The 17,561-nt window shown below is 42.1% G+C and overlaps 1 protein-coding gene across 5 annotated transcripts in view; it reads left to right on the forward strand.

The window, feature by feature from the left end:
* RBPMS (RNA binding protein, mRNA processing factor) overlaps positions 1–17,561 on the forward strand; it is a 187,075-nt gene that overhangs the window by 109,589 nt on the left and 59,925 nt on the right. For all 5 annotated transcript variants that reach the window (XM_032618436.1, XM_032618438.1, XM_032618439.1 and 2 more), the window contains exon 5: positions 4,051–4,201. In XM_032618436.1, coding sequence (XP_032474327.1) covers positions 4,051–4,201 — 151 coding nt within the window. The remainder of the gene's footprint in view (positions 1–4,050; positions 4,202–17,561) is intronic.

Genomic DNA, 17,561 nt, shown 5'->3' on the forward strand with positions numbered 1-17,561 from the left:
TTACAGTGACTCTCTACATTCCTGTAGGCTTGGGTCTTCAGGATTTGGTGATTTCCTTTTACCTTGCCCATTTCCTTGTGTTTTATTATATACTAGCCCTTGCCTTATCCTTCTAGGACTCCGGCCTTTGATGTAGTTTGTAGAGCACTAAAATGGCATTTTAAAGCTCTGTAACTTGCTGAGGGTCTTAATTCAATTTAAATAGGAAGCACAAATTTGCATTGAGGGGTCTAGGTCTACAATTCAGAAAGTTCTCTTTTTCAAGATTTTCTGTTTACAGAGAGTTCTTAAGCTTTAATTTTAGGAGACAGAGGAGGAGGAAAAAAGAGGATTTTTAAAACTTCCCTCAACAGCGTCCTAAATGCAATAATATACTCTGTTTGAGTTTAGAGCATTACAGTATGCAAATGCAGGGTTTGAATTGTCCTTCAAGCCTCTGATTGCTCTCTGTAGCTTTTGAGATTGAACTGTTAGGACTTCCAGTAATCACATGTATCAACCAAGGTGGTTGAATAAAAGTGTTCCTATGGGCTGAGTCACTTTGCAGTGAGGGAACAGGTGGGGCTGGGGATGAGGCTGGTGGAGAAGAGGAGAGTTACCTGGACGAGACTGTAGAAAGTTCAGAAAGAGTACTGTGAGGTATTTTAGGGACTACGGTGCAGGAAAGAAAACCGTGTCATTAAGGTATCTCAGCTCTGGCTGCCATAACAAAATACCACAGCTAGGGTGGCATCAACAACATTAATTCTCTCAGTTCTAGAGGCTAGAAAGTCCAAGATCAAGTTGCCAGCGGATTCAGTATCCGATGAGGACCCTCTTTCTGGTTTGTGCAGATTCTACCTTCTCACTGTGTTCTCACGTGGCCTTTCCTTGGTGTGTGCTCCTGGAGAGAGAGGTCTCTAGAGTCCCTTCCTCTTCTCCCAAGGGCGCTAATCCCTTCGTAGGGGCCCTACCTCCGAATGCCATCACATTGAGAGTTAGGGCTTCAACATGGATTTGGGGAGGACACCAACATTCAGTCTGTGATACATAAGCACGTGGATTTGCTACTGCCCTGATATACTCTTAGGTATAGTAGGCTACTAAGGATACTTTCTATCTCCCAGAGTTTGCCCTGGGTAGGGAGTTTAGCCTTTGTAGATCACAGTGAATCTGTGTTGCTTTGGTCACAGTGTTCTAGGCCATCTTGGAGAGACTATTGGCTGTTCCTATAGCCCGTCAGATTGGGTTGCTTCTAAGTAACTTCTCAAACTGATATCATACTGATATCTAGAAACTGTCCTTTTTGGACACCAAGGAAATAAGACACCATTTACAATTGCAAGAGAAATGTTTCTGTTCACTTACCAGAAGGGTTTTGGTGAATTATAGGCAAGAGAGGAAAAAGTTGATTTTGAAGGGCACAGATTCCCCCTTTGATTTAGTAGTAATCTTATCCTGACAGCATTTAATGAGAAGTCACTGTGGCCAGAGAATAATCTTATTGGGCTTTAATTAAAAGCACAAGGGGATTTGTTCTGTTTTGTTTTCATGTCTCCTTCCCATCTGTCTCCCTCTTTTTCCTCTTTCTCCCCTCATTCTTCCTCTTCACTTCCGTGTTCTCCCTGCCCCTGCCCCGCTCTGCCTCCTCTTCTTCATCCTTTAACATTTAAAGTGTTTTTGGCTTGGCTGGTCCCTCTGGATAGAAACTGACCTGAGCAGGATATTGATTACCAAATATGGTATTGCTGCTAAAGATGTTAGAGGAATGTGGCTTGTGTTGTAAGCCTCCGGCCTCTGAATAAGCTGCCAAACAAATTAGGTCATTTTAACTTCTGAGCTCTTTTTTTTTTTTAATAAAGAGCTGGAACTTTGATTTGGAACATGATGGTGGTGTTATTTTAGCTCACACAGGGAGGAGGGGTATGAAGACGGGGGTGGGGAGTAGAGGAGACTCAGTTAAGCATGTTTTAGGACCTGAGTCACGAGACCAGGTTGTGTAAGAGGCAAGCACGTTGTATGGAGCCTCGATGAACAGCTCTGGCACATCAGTGAAGGAGCTGAGGCATAGAATGCAGATGTCCAGCCCCATTCTCTGAGACTAGAAACTCCAGAGGACCCCTGACAGGTCCCAGGATACTCTTCTCATGTTACCCATGCTGCTCACGTGGATGGGGGCTCAGGGTTATTAGGAAAGCTGCTGCTTCACAGGAAGGATGGGGGAGTTAAGTGCCAAGGAGGACAATTAGACACACTTGGAAATTGATAGCAAGTTGCTTCTATGTGTAGTTGGATGGGGTGTGATAAGAATAAGCAAGTCCTTCCACAGCATACCTTTAAATGACAGCGGGGACTGTGCTCGCCTCCCAGCAAAGGCCACAGCTCTTCAGATCCGTATTTGGAAATATTCACTCTGTTGTTGATAGCAGCTTTGATAGAGTGAAATGCTCGTAGTGGAAGTAAATGGAAGCAGACACTGCTTCAGGGTGCTGCTTTGTCTTTTTCCCCTTATGTACATTTTTCTCAAGATTAATACTGAGGTTTCTCAAATTGAAACGAAAACTGAGACCAGTTAAAGAAAGAATTTCTTTTTATATCTCATATACCTGGCGCCCCCTTTTCACTTTTTGTCATTGGTTAGGGCTGCACCAGAGGATTCCTTTTCTTCTTGTCCACCCGCACCTGTCTGCGCCTTCAGTTGGAAATTTCACCCACTCCGGGACATCAGTGGGTCACGGCTCTGTGGCTGTAGTTGTGCCTCCCTGAGGGCCTCGCTTTCCTTCCGCTCCCCGCCCCCTAACCCCCTTATTTCTCTTATTGCCGCTCCCGTCACGTCACAGACTCTTCCTCCCGTCTTTGGAGCTGAGCCTGAGAAGTTCAGAGTTGTTCATCCTGGTCTACAGAGTTAGAGACTCTTACTCTTCCACATTTCTTGTGGAAATTGCTCTTGTCTTCAAGCTTATAAAAAGAAGAAAGGGGCTTTGGGGCACCCAGGCCCACGTGGGTGCTAAACTGAGAACCTGTGTTCTTAAGGTACTCATTTTCAGAACTTCACTCCTTTTTCAGAACATGCCATACAAACAAACACGGTACCTAAGTCTGTTCTGAATGCACGTTTATGCGCCATACTATACTGGGGTGTCTTTTGGATACTGTTGTTGGGGTCCAGAATCATAGCCTTGGACGTAAATCTCCTGAGATTATTCATCATGCTCAGTAGTAGAGGTATTCTTAAATGGTGGGAGGGTTTCAGAATAGATTTATCTTGTCCTAAATCTGGTACTTTATAGTGTTTGTGACTTATTTTATTGAATATATTTGGTTTAGGTAAACTGCAATAATAGGGTTAAAGGTAATTGAAATTACTACCCTCTCTTAGGCCCATATAATCTGTGGTCTGTCTATCCATGTAGCTAGTAAGCCAGCTATAACCAAAATCAGGACCATACCACATTCAAGACATTCATATGAATTTATAAGCTAACTGGAATTAAGGAACACTAGTTATATTGAAATCTTAAAACTGTTTAGTTCCTGTCTACTTAGTAACTCAGAGTACATGTATCACCATATGAAAGCTGTCCAGTTAGAAAGGGATGGGAATTTTCCCCCTCTAGAGGTGATGAAACCGAGACATTGAAGAATTAACATTGTTTTAAACACTGGTCAAAGCCTTGCCTCTTACGATTTCAGGTGTTAGACTTTTCCAGTATCACACAGGGCTTTACATTAATTCATTCTTCTTGGTAGCCATTAATTAGTTTTTAACTATGCTAGGCATTTGCTGGTCCAGATTTAAAATTTGAACCTGAACGTTTTAGTCCAAAAAAGAAAAGGAATAGATGAAAAACCATGCAACTCAATTTTTAATACAGTAGACTAAATCTCCCTGACTTTGTGGACATGCTGTGTTATGGGTTTTCGTGTATTCTGTGTAAGTAGTGAGAATGAGAGCTCTTACTAACTTTTTTTTCCTGATAGGCCGGGTTTACTGGTGTGTTTATTTTGTCACCATTCCGGTTTGACTCTAAGGAAATGAAAACATCTTCCATTTGTTCTTTATTTCCAAAGGGCATCCGCTTCGATCCTGAAATTCCACAAACACTACGACTAGAGTTTGCTAAGGCAAACACGAAGATGGCCAAGAACAAACTAGTAGGGACTCCAAACCCTAGCACTCCTCTGCCCAACACTGTACCTCAGTTCATTGCCAGAGAGCCATGTAAGTTGATCTACTTTTCATTTTGGAAAAAAAAAAATAAGAATTGTTCAAGTACTTTATGTGAGATTACACCATGGGACATAGAGCTGGCTGAGTGTCATTTTCCATTTCTGAGAAGAGACTGCCTTTTCTTGCTGTCTGAATTCCAAATACAGCAATCTTGTTCATGATTGGCTGTCCCAAAAGATGGTTCAGCTTGATCAGAACTGTAACTACAAAATTTTGTGTCAAGTGCTATAGATTTCCTTAGTGTGATCTCAACCTTATGGTGAGTGTGCCCTGTTTGCCTTGGGGTTTAAATCCTTATTCGTTTCCCCATCCCTGGACCATGAGTGCTGGTTGTCAGCATTCACTTTACTTCATCTGTTGAAGAATATCAGTTCTGTGGCTTCAGGGAAATAGAATATTAAATATGAAAGAAACAGATAATAAGAAGTTTGTTCTGTTTTTGAGAACAGTTTGGCCATAAATCTAGGAGGGAAAGTAAACATACACAAAGAATTTATATAGTAGAACGGTCAGTTCTAACAAACTAATACCAGTAAAGCTTTAAGAAAATTCGGGGCTTCCCGTTTTAAATTAATTGGGTAAAGACACTGACTAATTGCAAAACAAGTCTTTTACCCCACCTAATGAGCTTAATTCCCTTAAATGTCCAGGCTACAATTTCTGCCTTTGAGTAACTTGAAAATGTTGTCTTAATTTTCTTTCTCAACCTCAGTCAGTAGCAGAAGTGAGGCGTGAGATGGGCTCTAGCTTTTCCTTTCAGTGCACGGCCATACGTGATTGAATACGGCAGGACATTCAAGGAATCCCAAGTGCCTTGCCGTTACTTGGAATATTTCCATCCTATCATTCTTTTTTTTTTTTTTAAACATCTTTTTTGGGGTATAATTGCTTTACAATGGTGTGTTAGTTTCTGCTTTATAACAAAGGGAATCAGTTATACATATACATATGTTCCCATATCTCTTCCCTCTTGCGTCTCCCTCCCTGCCTCCCTCCCACCCTCCCTATCCCACCCCTCCAGGCGGTCACACGTCCTATCATTCTTAATCTTCTTTCTAAGCCACATGATCTTGATCTTCTCCCTGCCTTCCCTGACAATACGCTTTAACTTTTCTTATTGAAATCGAAGGGCACGTGGGTGGGTTCCTTCCCCCCCCCCCCCCCCCCCCCCCCCCCCCCATCATGTGCGTGTCAGATTTAATCGGGTTGTTGTGGAAATTACAGTCATTCTGTAGCTCAGTCACTCTTGAAAAGCTTCTGCTTATCAGTGGAAACTAATAGATAAAAGAAGAGTTTCTCCCTCGGTGTGTTCTACAGTTTTTCTCTGAAGCCAGGAAATCATAATAGAGGCAAAAAAATTTTGTTCTTCGTGTCCTAGGGGAACTTAAAACCTTTGTTTATTTGGGAAATCTAAACAAAAGTTTCATCTTATGGTACAGTTGTACTACAGGAGGACGTATGGACCTTTCTTACTAATTCTGTATTCTAAACAGCATCTAGCCCAGTGCTTTGTACATTGCATATATTTAGTAAATATTTATTAGTGATGATAAGACGATAGATTGAGTATTTTAATTTGGCTATGTGCAGAATTATTCCATTTGTATGCCTCTTCATTTCTTTCTGAAATTTCTTCTCTCTTGAAGGCATCAGAAAAGAGTATTTGTAGGATACTTTCACTTAGAAAAGACAACCTAGAGTAACTCTTTACTTAGTGAATTTGCCTGCTTCACATCTCAGAGTATTTGGAAAAAATTAATTCAGACAGGAAGTGTAATGCAGTACTTTTATCCTTTCAGTTTTTTATTGAATTCTTTTCTTTCTGAGAGTTCGGTTTTTGGGTTTTTTTCCCCTAAATTTGCTACAACAGCTCTGTGAAGTAGTTAGCCAGAGAGGTGATGGCCAGTTCACAGTAGGGTACATGAAAGCAAGATAGATGAACAAACTGGACACCCATAAGTCCCTGAAGTTACAGGAGAGCTTTGAGCAGAGTTCAGCTGAGCACTGCTCTGGCCGGCTCCACCTACCACCCTTCCCTGTGTACTGAACTGCTCAGAAGTGGTCAGATAGTTTCCATGTCAGGGTCAAAACTTGCCTGACTGCTCATGGCCAAACAGACTTTGAAGTTTAAAAAAAAAAAAAAAAAAAAACGCAAACACCAGTGTATTCTTGAGAAAATAAGTTGGCCTGATCTCTCTTAATATAGCTCCTTTTTATGACATAGGGGCCTTGACGGACAGCAATTACACCGTCCACTGAGATCGACCTTATCATCCATTACAATTACCTCTGGAAATTGTGAACTTTTCTGTCACATATGCAAAATTGTTGTTTTCCCTGAAGCACACCACAAACTAAGAAAGAACATTGTAGTCGTTCTGTACTGGCGAATCCAATTGCATTGTGCCTATAATTGGTACTAAAGGTGGTGAGTTTAACTACCTGTCAGGAGTAGACTATGATGGAATCATAGGCTTTGGGGGTTGGAAAAGGCCTGTAGGCTTCTCTGTTTCAGGCCATGAGAGAGAGGTTTTATAAATGCTTCTTTTTGTTGATGTTTTTTATATGATGGTGGCTGAAAAGTACTCATTGCCATCACTAAAGGAGGAATGTGCTACGATTCGATTATACAAACAAATATTGACTTGAACTCTCATTTCTCAAATACTGAACTTAAATGAGCACCAGGTGTGTTAGACACTGGGGAAGAAGGAGACCGTGGTTTCTGCCTTAAAAGAGCTGTCTCTCCAAGGGGTTGGTGGTGATCAAAGTTGTCGGAAAAGTTGGCCCATATAAAGGATATAAAAGAGATGCCTTGCAGCTTAGCCTAGATTGCCGCTAGTCATCTGCCTTGTTTGCCGAACACCTGCTCTGTGCCAAGCATCAAAAAGGAGGAAACCAGATATTGCAACTTAAAGAAAACCTTTGACCTTGCCATGCTCCTGTTCCCTTGCTGAAAAATGGGAATAATAACCTTCCTCACATGATTGTTATGAGAGCTAAATACGATATTATAAGATTGTGTTGAAGATTAAATGGGTGTTAATATATGTAGAGTACTAGGCAAATGTAAAGGACAATCTTAATTTTTTACAAAAAAAATGAGTTGCTTTTCGTTCCTGATAGTTAAACGTAGGTTTTGACCTTCTGAGGTGTCGTCACTGGGTGGCTAGAGCCAGTTGTCTTTACAAATTAGGAGAAAAGATGAATGACATTCATATACAATCCCACCAAAGTAGTATACTTCCCTAACTAAATTCTTACTAATTTGAGCTTCTCCTTCTCTTACTCCCTTTTATGTAATAAAGAAAAATAGTGTGCAAAAGCAGGAAGTTAAGAGATGTATAAAATTTATAAATTATATAAAATTGTGCTGGATTATACATTTGGTTATACAGGAAAATAGTGTTCTGAAGTGTAAGAACTCCGCTTTAGAGATGAACGCAGGGCGAGTCACCGTCTCTGAGTTTTGTTTTCTTCATCTTTAAAATGATGATACTGTGTGTCAGACCACTCTGCTAATAAACATTTTACATGAATTATCTCCTTTGATTCTCAGTAGCACTGTTTTACAGGTGAAGAAGCTGAGGCCTAGGAAGTTTCAGTAACTTTCTTTTTTTTTTTTAAATGTATTTATTTATTTTTGGCTGTGTTGGGTCTTCATTGCTGCACGTGGGCTTTCTCTAGTTGTGGCAAGTGGGGGCTACTCTTCATTGCGGTGGCTTTTCTTGTTGCGGAGCACGGGCTCTAGGCATGCGACTTCAGTAGTTGTGGCTCTAGGGCTCTAGAGCACAGGCTCAGTAGTTGTGGCACGCGGGCTTAGTTGCTCCGCGGCATGTGGAATCTTCCCGGACCAGGGCTCGAACCCCTGTCCCCTATATTGTCAGGCGGATTCTTAACCACTGCGCCACCAGGGAAGTCCCTCAGTAACTTTCTTGAGGTTTCACAAGTCATCAGGTGTTTGGGGTTGAATTGTGTCCCTGCCACCCAAGTTCATATGTTGAAGTCCCAACCCCCCAGTTGGGCGTTGCCTCCAAATGTCACCATATTTGGAAATAAGGTCTTTAAAGAGGTGATTAAATTAAAATGAGGCCATTAGGGGGGACCCTAATCATATGACTGGTGACCTTATAAGAAGAAAAAGAGACAAAAGGGATGTGCTCACACAGAGGAAAGGCCCATGTGAGGACAGTGCAAGGCAAGGACAGAGGCCTCAGGAGAAGCCAGACCTACCGACACCTTGACCTTGGCCTTGTAGCCTCAAGAACTATGAGGAAATTAATTTCTATTGTTTAAGCCACCGGCTCTGTGGTATTCTGTTACAGCAGCCTGAGCAGTCTAATGCATCAAGCGATAGAGCCTGGATTTAATAAATTCTGACCAGTCACTTACTAGTTTTGTAACTTGGGTCTAATGACTTAACCTCTCTGTGCCTCAGTTTTCTCAACTGTAAAATGGCAATAATTGAACATACCCGTACGGTTGTGAGGATTAATTAATTGACAAATGCAGAAGTTGGAAGAGGGGCCACATAGTGAGTACTGAGTGATGGTTACTATGTGCACAGAAGAATGTATGTTCGTCTCTTGTTGTGAGACCTGTAGTTTTCCTGCTTTTTGTACACTCAGTATCCTAGCACCTAGAAAAATACGTGGAATGTTTTAAGATGCCACAGATTTCATTCTCTGCTTTTTCATTTGGAACTTTGAAAATTCACAGCATTAATTAGTATGATTGGGACATGATAAAACGCACATACTTCAAGTGTCTAATTTGGTAAGTTTTGTCATAATACATGTTGAATTTAATTGAATAAATGCTCTTGATCGGTTTACATTGCAGCATACCATATTCTGATGCCATTAGAAGGTGGAAGCAGCCAGTGCTCAACAGAGCCCTTAGGTCAGACAGATCCTCCCCCTTTCGATTCAGATTTATGGAGGAAATATCAAAAGGCTCTATAGAACTTGGCAGAATTCAGATTCCTGTAGTCCAGCCCTGAGGATTCTGATTCTGTGGGTCTGGTCTAGGACTTATGCTCTGTATTTTTAAAAGTTCTTTGGGTGATTCTGATACACTATCATTTTTGAGAATCACCCGCAGAGCAAGGAATTGTAAAGTTAAGTTCTCCTTACTACTCACTCTCCTCCCTGACCCTAGCCTCACACACATCTCCTCCCCACAAAGAAAGCCAGTGCTCTCTAAGAGTGATACTTTTATTTTTTTATATTTGGATTATCTTTTTTTTTTTTTTTTTTTTTTGCGGTACGCGGGCCTCTCACTGTTGTGACCTCTCCCGTTGCGGAGCACAGGCTCCGGACGTGCAGGCTCAGCGGCCATGGCTCACGGGCCCAGCCGCTCCGCGGCACGTGGGATCTTCCCGGACCGGGGCACGAACCCGTGTCCCCTGCATCGGCAGGCGGACTCTCAACCACTGCGCCACCAGGGAAGCCCTGGATTATCTTAATGGCTTCTTTTTTTCTTTGAATTTTATTTTATAAGAGTGATACTTTTAAACACCTAGTAAGCACATAAGCCTTTGGTGAATAATCAAACCACTTCCTAGTTTTCCTGCCACACCACTGGAATTTCCCATTTGTCCAGTACTGACCCCAGCCTTCGGGAAGTGAACTTTCTGACTTATGTCTGAAGAGATCCTGTGAAAGTTCAGAAAAGCCTTTAAAGTACCTGGCAAGTGCCCTCCCAGGGACAACACTCAGCAAATAGGAAATCTCTTAGCCATCACCTCTGTGGCATAGGGACCTTCCAGGGCCTGGACTGAAGCTCCCTGTGCCCAGGGAACAGAGCCAGCATGCCTGCATTTTCCAGGGTAGCGTGCACAGCATGTGCTGCTTGGAAAACCAAGGGTGTCTTTATAGTCCCTGCCCCTGCTCAGAAAGTGCATTGAGTGCCACCAGGACCGGGGGCTGTGTATCCCACACCTGCTGTCCTCGAGCGGGGTCACCTAGAAAGATGGTGACTGGGCCTGAGGAAGACCTAACCAAGCTGGGCAGAGGGAGGCAAGGGAAAGACAAAGTTGCAGGTGTTCTATGGGGAGGAGGGCAAGACTTGTTTTTACTCTGAAAAGCAGCTCCCTTGCATTTTTGTGTTTTATGTTTCATGATGCAAATAGTTTTAGTTTTTTCTGTAGGTACAAGTACATGCTTCTGAGAGGAAAAACAGTTTTAGGCAGTCCAGGAAAATATAAAGAAGAAAATAAGTCACTAAAATTCTACCACCCCAAGACAATCACCATGAACATTTTGGTGTCTATCCTTCCATGCCTTTAGAATGAAAGTGTATCTCTGATTTTTGAATTTCAAACTCGTTAATTCACCTCTTTGTCTTTGGGACAAGGTTCTGATGCGCACTGAGATTGAACAGGCAGAAATAATATCTGGCTCTCACAAGCCTTCACACGGTCTCTCTGTGCTGCACTTACTGTAGGGCACTATGTATTCAGGTGGCACAGATACCTTGCTAGAAACCAGAGGAGTGGTGGTAGACATGTCTATTGGGCTGTCTTTCTTAACGATCTGAGGTCTCAAGTGAGTCCAGCAAGCTCCTGAACTGCTGGAATTCAGGTGGTTGATTGAATGACCCGTAGGCTTTTATTAAATGCATGGGAAGAGAGGAAACATTTATTGAGCAACTATGCCATTCCTTTAAGAACTGTGTGTAAAATACTTACTTTCCTTCCCAAGGTCACACGGCTCATTTTTAACCTAATTGGCTCTAAACCCACTGCTGGTCTCACCATACCATACTACCTAACTTACGGCCCACAGGTGCTATCACTGTTTTTAAGATATTCCTTAGGAGGTACTTTAAAATCAAACCTCTGAAGGTTTATTAAAGACCCCAGAGGCCCGCATCAAGTTGTCAGGGCAAGATTTCAGGGCAGGTCACTACTTAGTGCAAATCAGGCTTCTTTAAAATATCAGATTTGGCTGGCCAGGGTCCATTAACTCTAAAATGTATTCTTAAGTAGTTGACCAACTTGAACTACTGGACAGTTGTATTTAGTTGTGGTGTCGTTAATTCTAAGTCATTATTTCAGAAAATAAGAGTGACCACTTTTAACAGTTTATGTATTTTAGTTCAATAAATAATGGCATCGTCAGCCAGGATATTTGACTTCTTTGTTTATACTTGGAGGACATGCACACGGGTCGCTTAGGACGTTTTTCAGATCATTCAGATAGAAATGGCAAAGAGCATGGGTGGAAAGGCGTGCGATACAGCCCTGTTTTATTTACATTGTCTGGGGTCCTAAGACCTCACCTGCTCACTCCTTGAAACTGATAGTATGAAACCAGCATAAATACTCACCGGTTTATGGTTAAGCAGATAGCGTGCTCTATAGGTGGTGCCTCTTTGTAAAGTTCCAAGAGGCTGATACACAATCTGCAGGACATTTTTCCCTTTTAATTTTCAAAGCGATTGAACAGATCAGCAAGAAACCTTGCCTGCTCTTTATGTAAAAGATAAAATTGAGAGGCCCAGTCCTGCAGTATTGTTTTTTTAAAGGAAAACTAACACAGAACTGAGGGATTGTCTAGCTGGATACTGGATCTGTTACTTGGGGAGATCAAAGGTTTCAGTCTATTTTAGGGACCATCCCTGGAGACAGAAGTATGATGATCGTATGATCACAATCTGAGCCCATCTGCATTTGAGAAATCGGCCCATCCTGTTTTCTTGAATCTTCTCGTTACACTTAAACTTATAAAATTGTATTTTTATTTCATTTTGGAAAATGATGATGCCTGACCCATTTTATTGTTAGTTATAAAAGTAAGGAGACCATAAATGAAATTTGAAGGGTTAAAATGATAGATTTTCCTCCTGTCCAGAAATAACCACTGTTAACATTTTGTTGTGTATCTTTCTATATACATTTCTATACATTTCTCTCTCTATATATGCATAAAAAAATACGGAGTGTGGCAGGTTGTTGTTTGGTTACAACATAGGATCATGCTGTCTTTATCAGTTCTCCCTTACCTCCTGAACACCCTTCCATCCAGGATTGTAAAACCAGAGCATTAGTTTTAAAGGCTCTTTAATAAAAGTGAAGGGTGTGGGCGTGGCGGTGAGGGCCTTTAGTGCCAGGCTAAGGAATTTTTTCTAAATTAACTTGTAGGGAGAGAATGGAGATTATTGAACACAACAGTCTCACACTTTACCAAGGCAGACTCTCCTTCTTTAAACTCTAGGAAGCTGCATTGGGAAGACAGGAAAGGGAGCAGAACACCATAAAATCTTTTACGTAGAGAAGGAAAATGGGTCGTGGGAAGAAGGCACTTGCCCAAATTTTGCCAAATTTGACTCAGAACGCCCCTGGAAATACCTTAGGGAGGTGGCGTGTTTAGGACTGAAGCCGTCCTCCTCTCCACTCACCCCTTCCACCAAGATTATGGAAGAGGAATTGGTGATGGTGAGGACACAAATCATTGTTTCGCCTGTTTTGCTTAACCCAGTCCTTGCTGGTAAGGGTTTTGATGGGAGGGAGCCCAAGGGTGAAGAGAAAGTTCTGGAGAAAGACAGCAGTAGTGAGGAGTCTTTGGGCAGTCAGAGGCATTGGGAAGTAGTAGTAAAGGAAAGTAGTAAAGGTCAGGAGATGGACACAGGGAGGAAACAGGAGGCAGCCGGCTGCTGAGAGGAAAGGAGACGAGGACATCAGAGTATATATAAAAGCTGAGCTTCAAGCACCCATAGCCTCCGAGGCAGCTCTGCAGTGGGGACCATCAAGGCTTTCTGTCCTTGCTCTGGACCAGTTTGAAGCTGTCAGAAGTGATGTTCAGTGAAACATGCCAGTGACTTCCATTCTGTGTACTGAGACTCCCTACTGTTTGAGTAACCCACTGAGCACTCTCCGAACACCCTCACCCCAGCAATACCAGCAGGCTTTTTTTTTTTTTTAACGGTACGCGGGCCTCTCACTGTTGTGGCCTCTCCCGTTGTGGAGCACAGGCTCCGGACGCGCAGGCTCAGCGGCCATGGCTCACGGGCCCAGCCGCTCCGCAGTATGTGCGATCTTCCCGGACCGGGGCACGAACCCGTGTCCCCTGCATCGGCAGGCGGACTCTCAACCACTGCGCCACCAGGGAAGAGCCCCCAGCAGGCATTTTGTACTCCCGATTGTTATGAGTCAGGACATGTATTCGGCACTCAGGATATATAAGAGCACCTAGGCCCCTGGACATTCTGAGAAATAAAACCATGGAACAAAACCACTGTGAATAAAATAAGGACAGCAAAATACTCTTAGAAACCAGAGACCTAAACTAATGTTTATTTCCACCTATGTCCCACTCTGAAAAAGCAAAAGTATTGTTTTCCTTATAAAAAGAAGAATCAAACACTTACTGAGCCACACCAAGGTTTACAGCCCACTTCCATCTCTTCTCTTCAAACCTGCACATATTCCTAGTTTTTGCTTAATGTGTATAATTGCAATAATTTTAGTAATTAAATGTAACAGTAATATTAAAATATCAGGCAGTGGATTTGGTAAGAGTGGTTTCCATATTAGATATGTCTTATATGGGAGGTATTTATTACAATATCAGTAGATCAGCTAATTTGGTCCAATTTATTTACGTTATGATATAATGAAGAGCCTATCTTTGATTAGCAATGGCTGTTAAGATTTTGCTTTGAATTTCTGTTTCTTGTTTATCTGATCACTGATCAGCTATAAACAAATGCCTTAAGAACTCAGGAAGTTACATCTCCTTGGAAATCACAGAATTCTTTCATAATGCAAATAACTGACCCAACTTTAGTGTTTTGTAAACTCGTATTATTCATTACCTCTGCAGAGAAATGAGAGAATAAAGGGAGTTAATTTACTGGTACAGTCCAGAGAAACAGACACCACAGACTTCATTCTTTTAAGGCCACGTACCCTCTTTACCTGCTCATTAAAAGGAAAGCATCTCGGGCTTCCCTGGTGGCGCAGTGGTTGAGAGTCCACCTGCCGATGCAGGGGACGCGGGTTTGTGCCCCGGTCCGGGAAGATCCCACGTGCCGCGGAGCGGCTGGGCCTGTGAACCATGGCCGCTGAGCCTGCACATCCGGAGCCTGTGCTCCGCAACGGGAGAGGCTACAACAGTGAGAGGCCCGCGTACCGCCAAAAACAAACAAACAAAAAAAAACAAAAAAAGCATCTCTTTCTTCGTTAAAGTTTGATGCAGGCTTTCTGTTTCTCTCTTCTGCTTTTTCATACACTTGTAATCCTCAAATACAGAGACACTTTTTCTTGTACAGCAATTCTCAAAAGTATTGGTCTGCCAACCCCTGGTTGGTCTCCAAGACCCATTCAGGGAGTACACAAGGTCTAAACTATTCTCATGAGAAGAGTTTGTTTTTCTCACTGTGTAGTGGTAGACACAACTACTGGCACCAAACTGTGCTAGTAATCACTGTATTCTTCACTTTTTTCTAAATTTATTTATTTATTTACATCTTATTTTTGGCTGTGTTGGGTCTTCCTTGCTGCGTGCGGGCTTTCTCTAGTTGCGGTGAGCGGGGGCTACTCTTTGTTACAATGCGCGGGCTTCTCATTGCGGTGGCTTCTCTTGTTGCAGAGAGCATAGGCTCTAGGTGCGTGGGCTTCAGTAGTTGTGGCTCGCTGGCTCAGTAGTTGTGGTTCACGGGCTTAGTTGCTCCGCGGCATATGAGATCTTCCCGGACCAGGGCTCAAACCCGTGTCCCCTGCTTTGGCAGGTAGATTCTTAACCACTGCGCCACCAGGGTAGTCCTCCATTTTTCTTTCTCAAGATTGCTTTGGCTATTCGGGGTCTTTTGTGTCTCCATACAAATTTTAAGATTTTTTTGTTCTAGTTTTGTGGAAAATGCCATTGGTAGTTCGATAGAGATTGCATTGAATCTGTAGATTGCTTTGGGTGGTATAGTGATTTTGACAATATTGATTCTTCCAATCCAAGAACGTGGTACATTTTTCCATCTGTTTGTGTCATCTTCGATTTCCTTCATCAGCATCCTATAGTTTCCGGGGTAGAGGTCTTTTGCCTCCTTAGGTAGGTTTATTCCTAGGTATTTTACTCTGTTTGATGCAGTGGTAAATGGGATTGTTTCCTTGATTTCGCTCTCTGGTCTTTCGTTGTTAGTGTATAGAAATGCAACAGATTTCTGTGTATTTATGTTGTATGCTGCAACTTTACCAAGTTCACTGATGAGCTCTAATAGTTTTCTGGTAGCATCTTTATGATTTTCTATGTATAGCATCATGTCATCTGCAAATTGTCTTCTGCTAAACCAGATACTGAAGAGGTTTGCAAAAATGTAGAATTTAAGTTTTTCCTTGTTTGTTTTGAAATATGTTTTTCACAAAATATATCTTATTTATTTTAATATGTAATCGTTTGGTTTTAATGTTTTTCAAGTTTTAATTTTTAATATGGTGAATATCAATTGATATAACCCACAGCAACAAAAGTTCTTTGGTGTCTTCAGTAGTTTTTACCAGTGTAAAGGGGTATTGAAGCTAAAGTTTAGAAAACACTGGTCTTAAACATTTAAAGTTAATATTTTATTCCTGGTAGGATAGAGTGGGCACGGAGATCTGCAGTTACCAGAAGACTCCTGTAGGTTTGGGGCAGGTGATTATTTGGCTTCAGCAGCTAAAGCCATTCAGTCTAGATTGGAGGGAAACATTGCCCCTGCAGTGCCTGGGACCTTGCAGGCTCCTATACCAGCCTCAGCTGTGAGAGGACCTTCTACTTCTGCTGCTTATTGTCTAGAGACCAGCCCGAAAATAACTGCGTTAAGTGGTGGTTTGAACAGATGGATGATATGCCACCCATTCATTCTCAGAGAACCTCATACAGGCCTGGGCCTGGACTGAGTAACTTTCAGAAATGCTTATTCCTCCCCCCGCACACTCCCTTTACCAAATGCAATACAAGCTCATTTCAAGAAACTGGGAAAAGATAGAAAGGGAGTTTTTAAAAGTGAATGTTTTTGAGTTCCTAAACCTAAAGGTACATGCTATTAAACTCTTTGGTATTTCCTTTGTTTTTTTGGGTTTTTTTTTTGCGGTACGCGGGCCTGTCACTGTTGTGGGCTCTCCCGTTGCGGAGCACAGGCTCCGGACACACAGGCTCAGTGGCCATGGCTCACGGGCCCAGCCGCTCCGCGGCAGGTGGGATCTTTCCGGACTGGAGCACGAACCCGTGTCCCCTGCATCGGCAGGCGGACTCTCAACCACTGCACCACCAGGGAAGCCCTCCTTTGTGTTTTTTAACATACAAGTTTACAAATTTTTTAAGTACAAAGGCTCAAGGCATTTTAACAGCTTTAAAAATGTACATGTATTTTCCTCATGTTCATTGGTTTTTAATAATATAACTTTTTATTTAGCGTACTATCTGTATACCTTAGAAATTAAATGCAGCAAATTATCTCTTTTTGTAGAGTTGCCAAGGAATCACTAACCCTGTGAGATGGGTTCCTAAGCTGCAGGTGATTTAAATTATCCAGGGAATGTTTTCATCACAGCGTTTTCTTCATACAAACATGCCTCACCCCAGTCACAGGGTAATGAGACTTTGGTGGGGGAGGGGGAGGGGAGAGAGGTATCGTTAATTTACAATGTTTTATTAGTTTCTGGTGTACAGCAAAGTGATTGGGGGTGTGTGTGTATATGTATGTGTACACATATGTATAGGCATATATATATATATTCTTTTTCGTATTCTTTTCCATTATAGGTTATTACAAGATAGGTTCTTGTTGTTTATCTACTTTATATATAGTCATGTGTATCTGCTAATCCCGAACTCCTAATTTATCCCTCCCCCACCCCCTTTCCCCTTTGGTAACCATCAGTTTGTTTTCTTTGTCTGTGGGTAATGAGACTTTTTAATAAAGCTTTTATTTCCAATTAAATTCAGGCTTCTGGATAATGGACAAAAGGTAGGCAGAACGGCCAGAGAGAATCTTCCTCTGCTTATCAGGAAGAAAAAACAAAACAAAACAGCGTTCTACTTATCTCTGCACCCTTTTCTCCATCTATCAAATGGGGATAATACTGTCATGCACAGTTGTGATGAAAGGTGATTGTGTACTTATGTGCCTGTATTGGGCACATGGTAGTGGCTCCATTAAATGATAGCTTTAAAAAAAATCATACTCGGTTGCCTACACCTCTAGATCCTTAAATCTACCGCAAATGTGTGGGCATGGAAGATTAGATGACAGCTCACTCAACACATTTATCTCAGGCTTGTGAGACCAGAGGCAGAGGACCTGTGCTTGCAATTCTGACCAATAGAATCTGTGAAATGGGGTTTTAAACCTCAGTCCCCTAATCCATACTTCT

This window comes from Phocoena sinus, chromosome 21, assembly GCF_008692025.1.
Source record: "Phocoena sinus isolate mPhoSin1 chromosome 21, mPhoSin1.pri, whole genome shotgun sequence".
NCBI classification, from domain to species: domain Eukaryota; kingdom Metazoa; phylum Chordata; class Mammalia; order Artiodactyla; family Phocoenidae; genus Phocoena; species Phocoena sinus.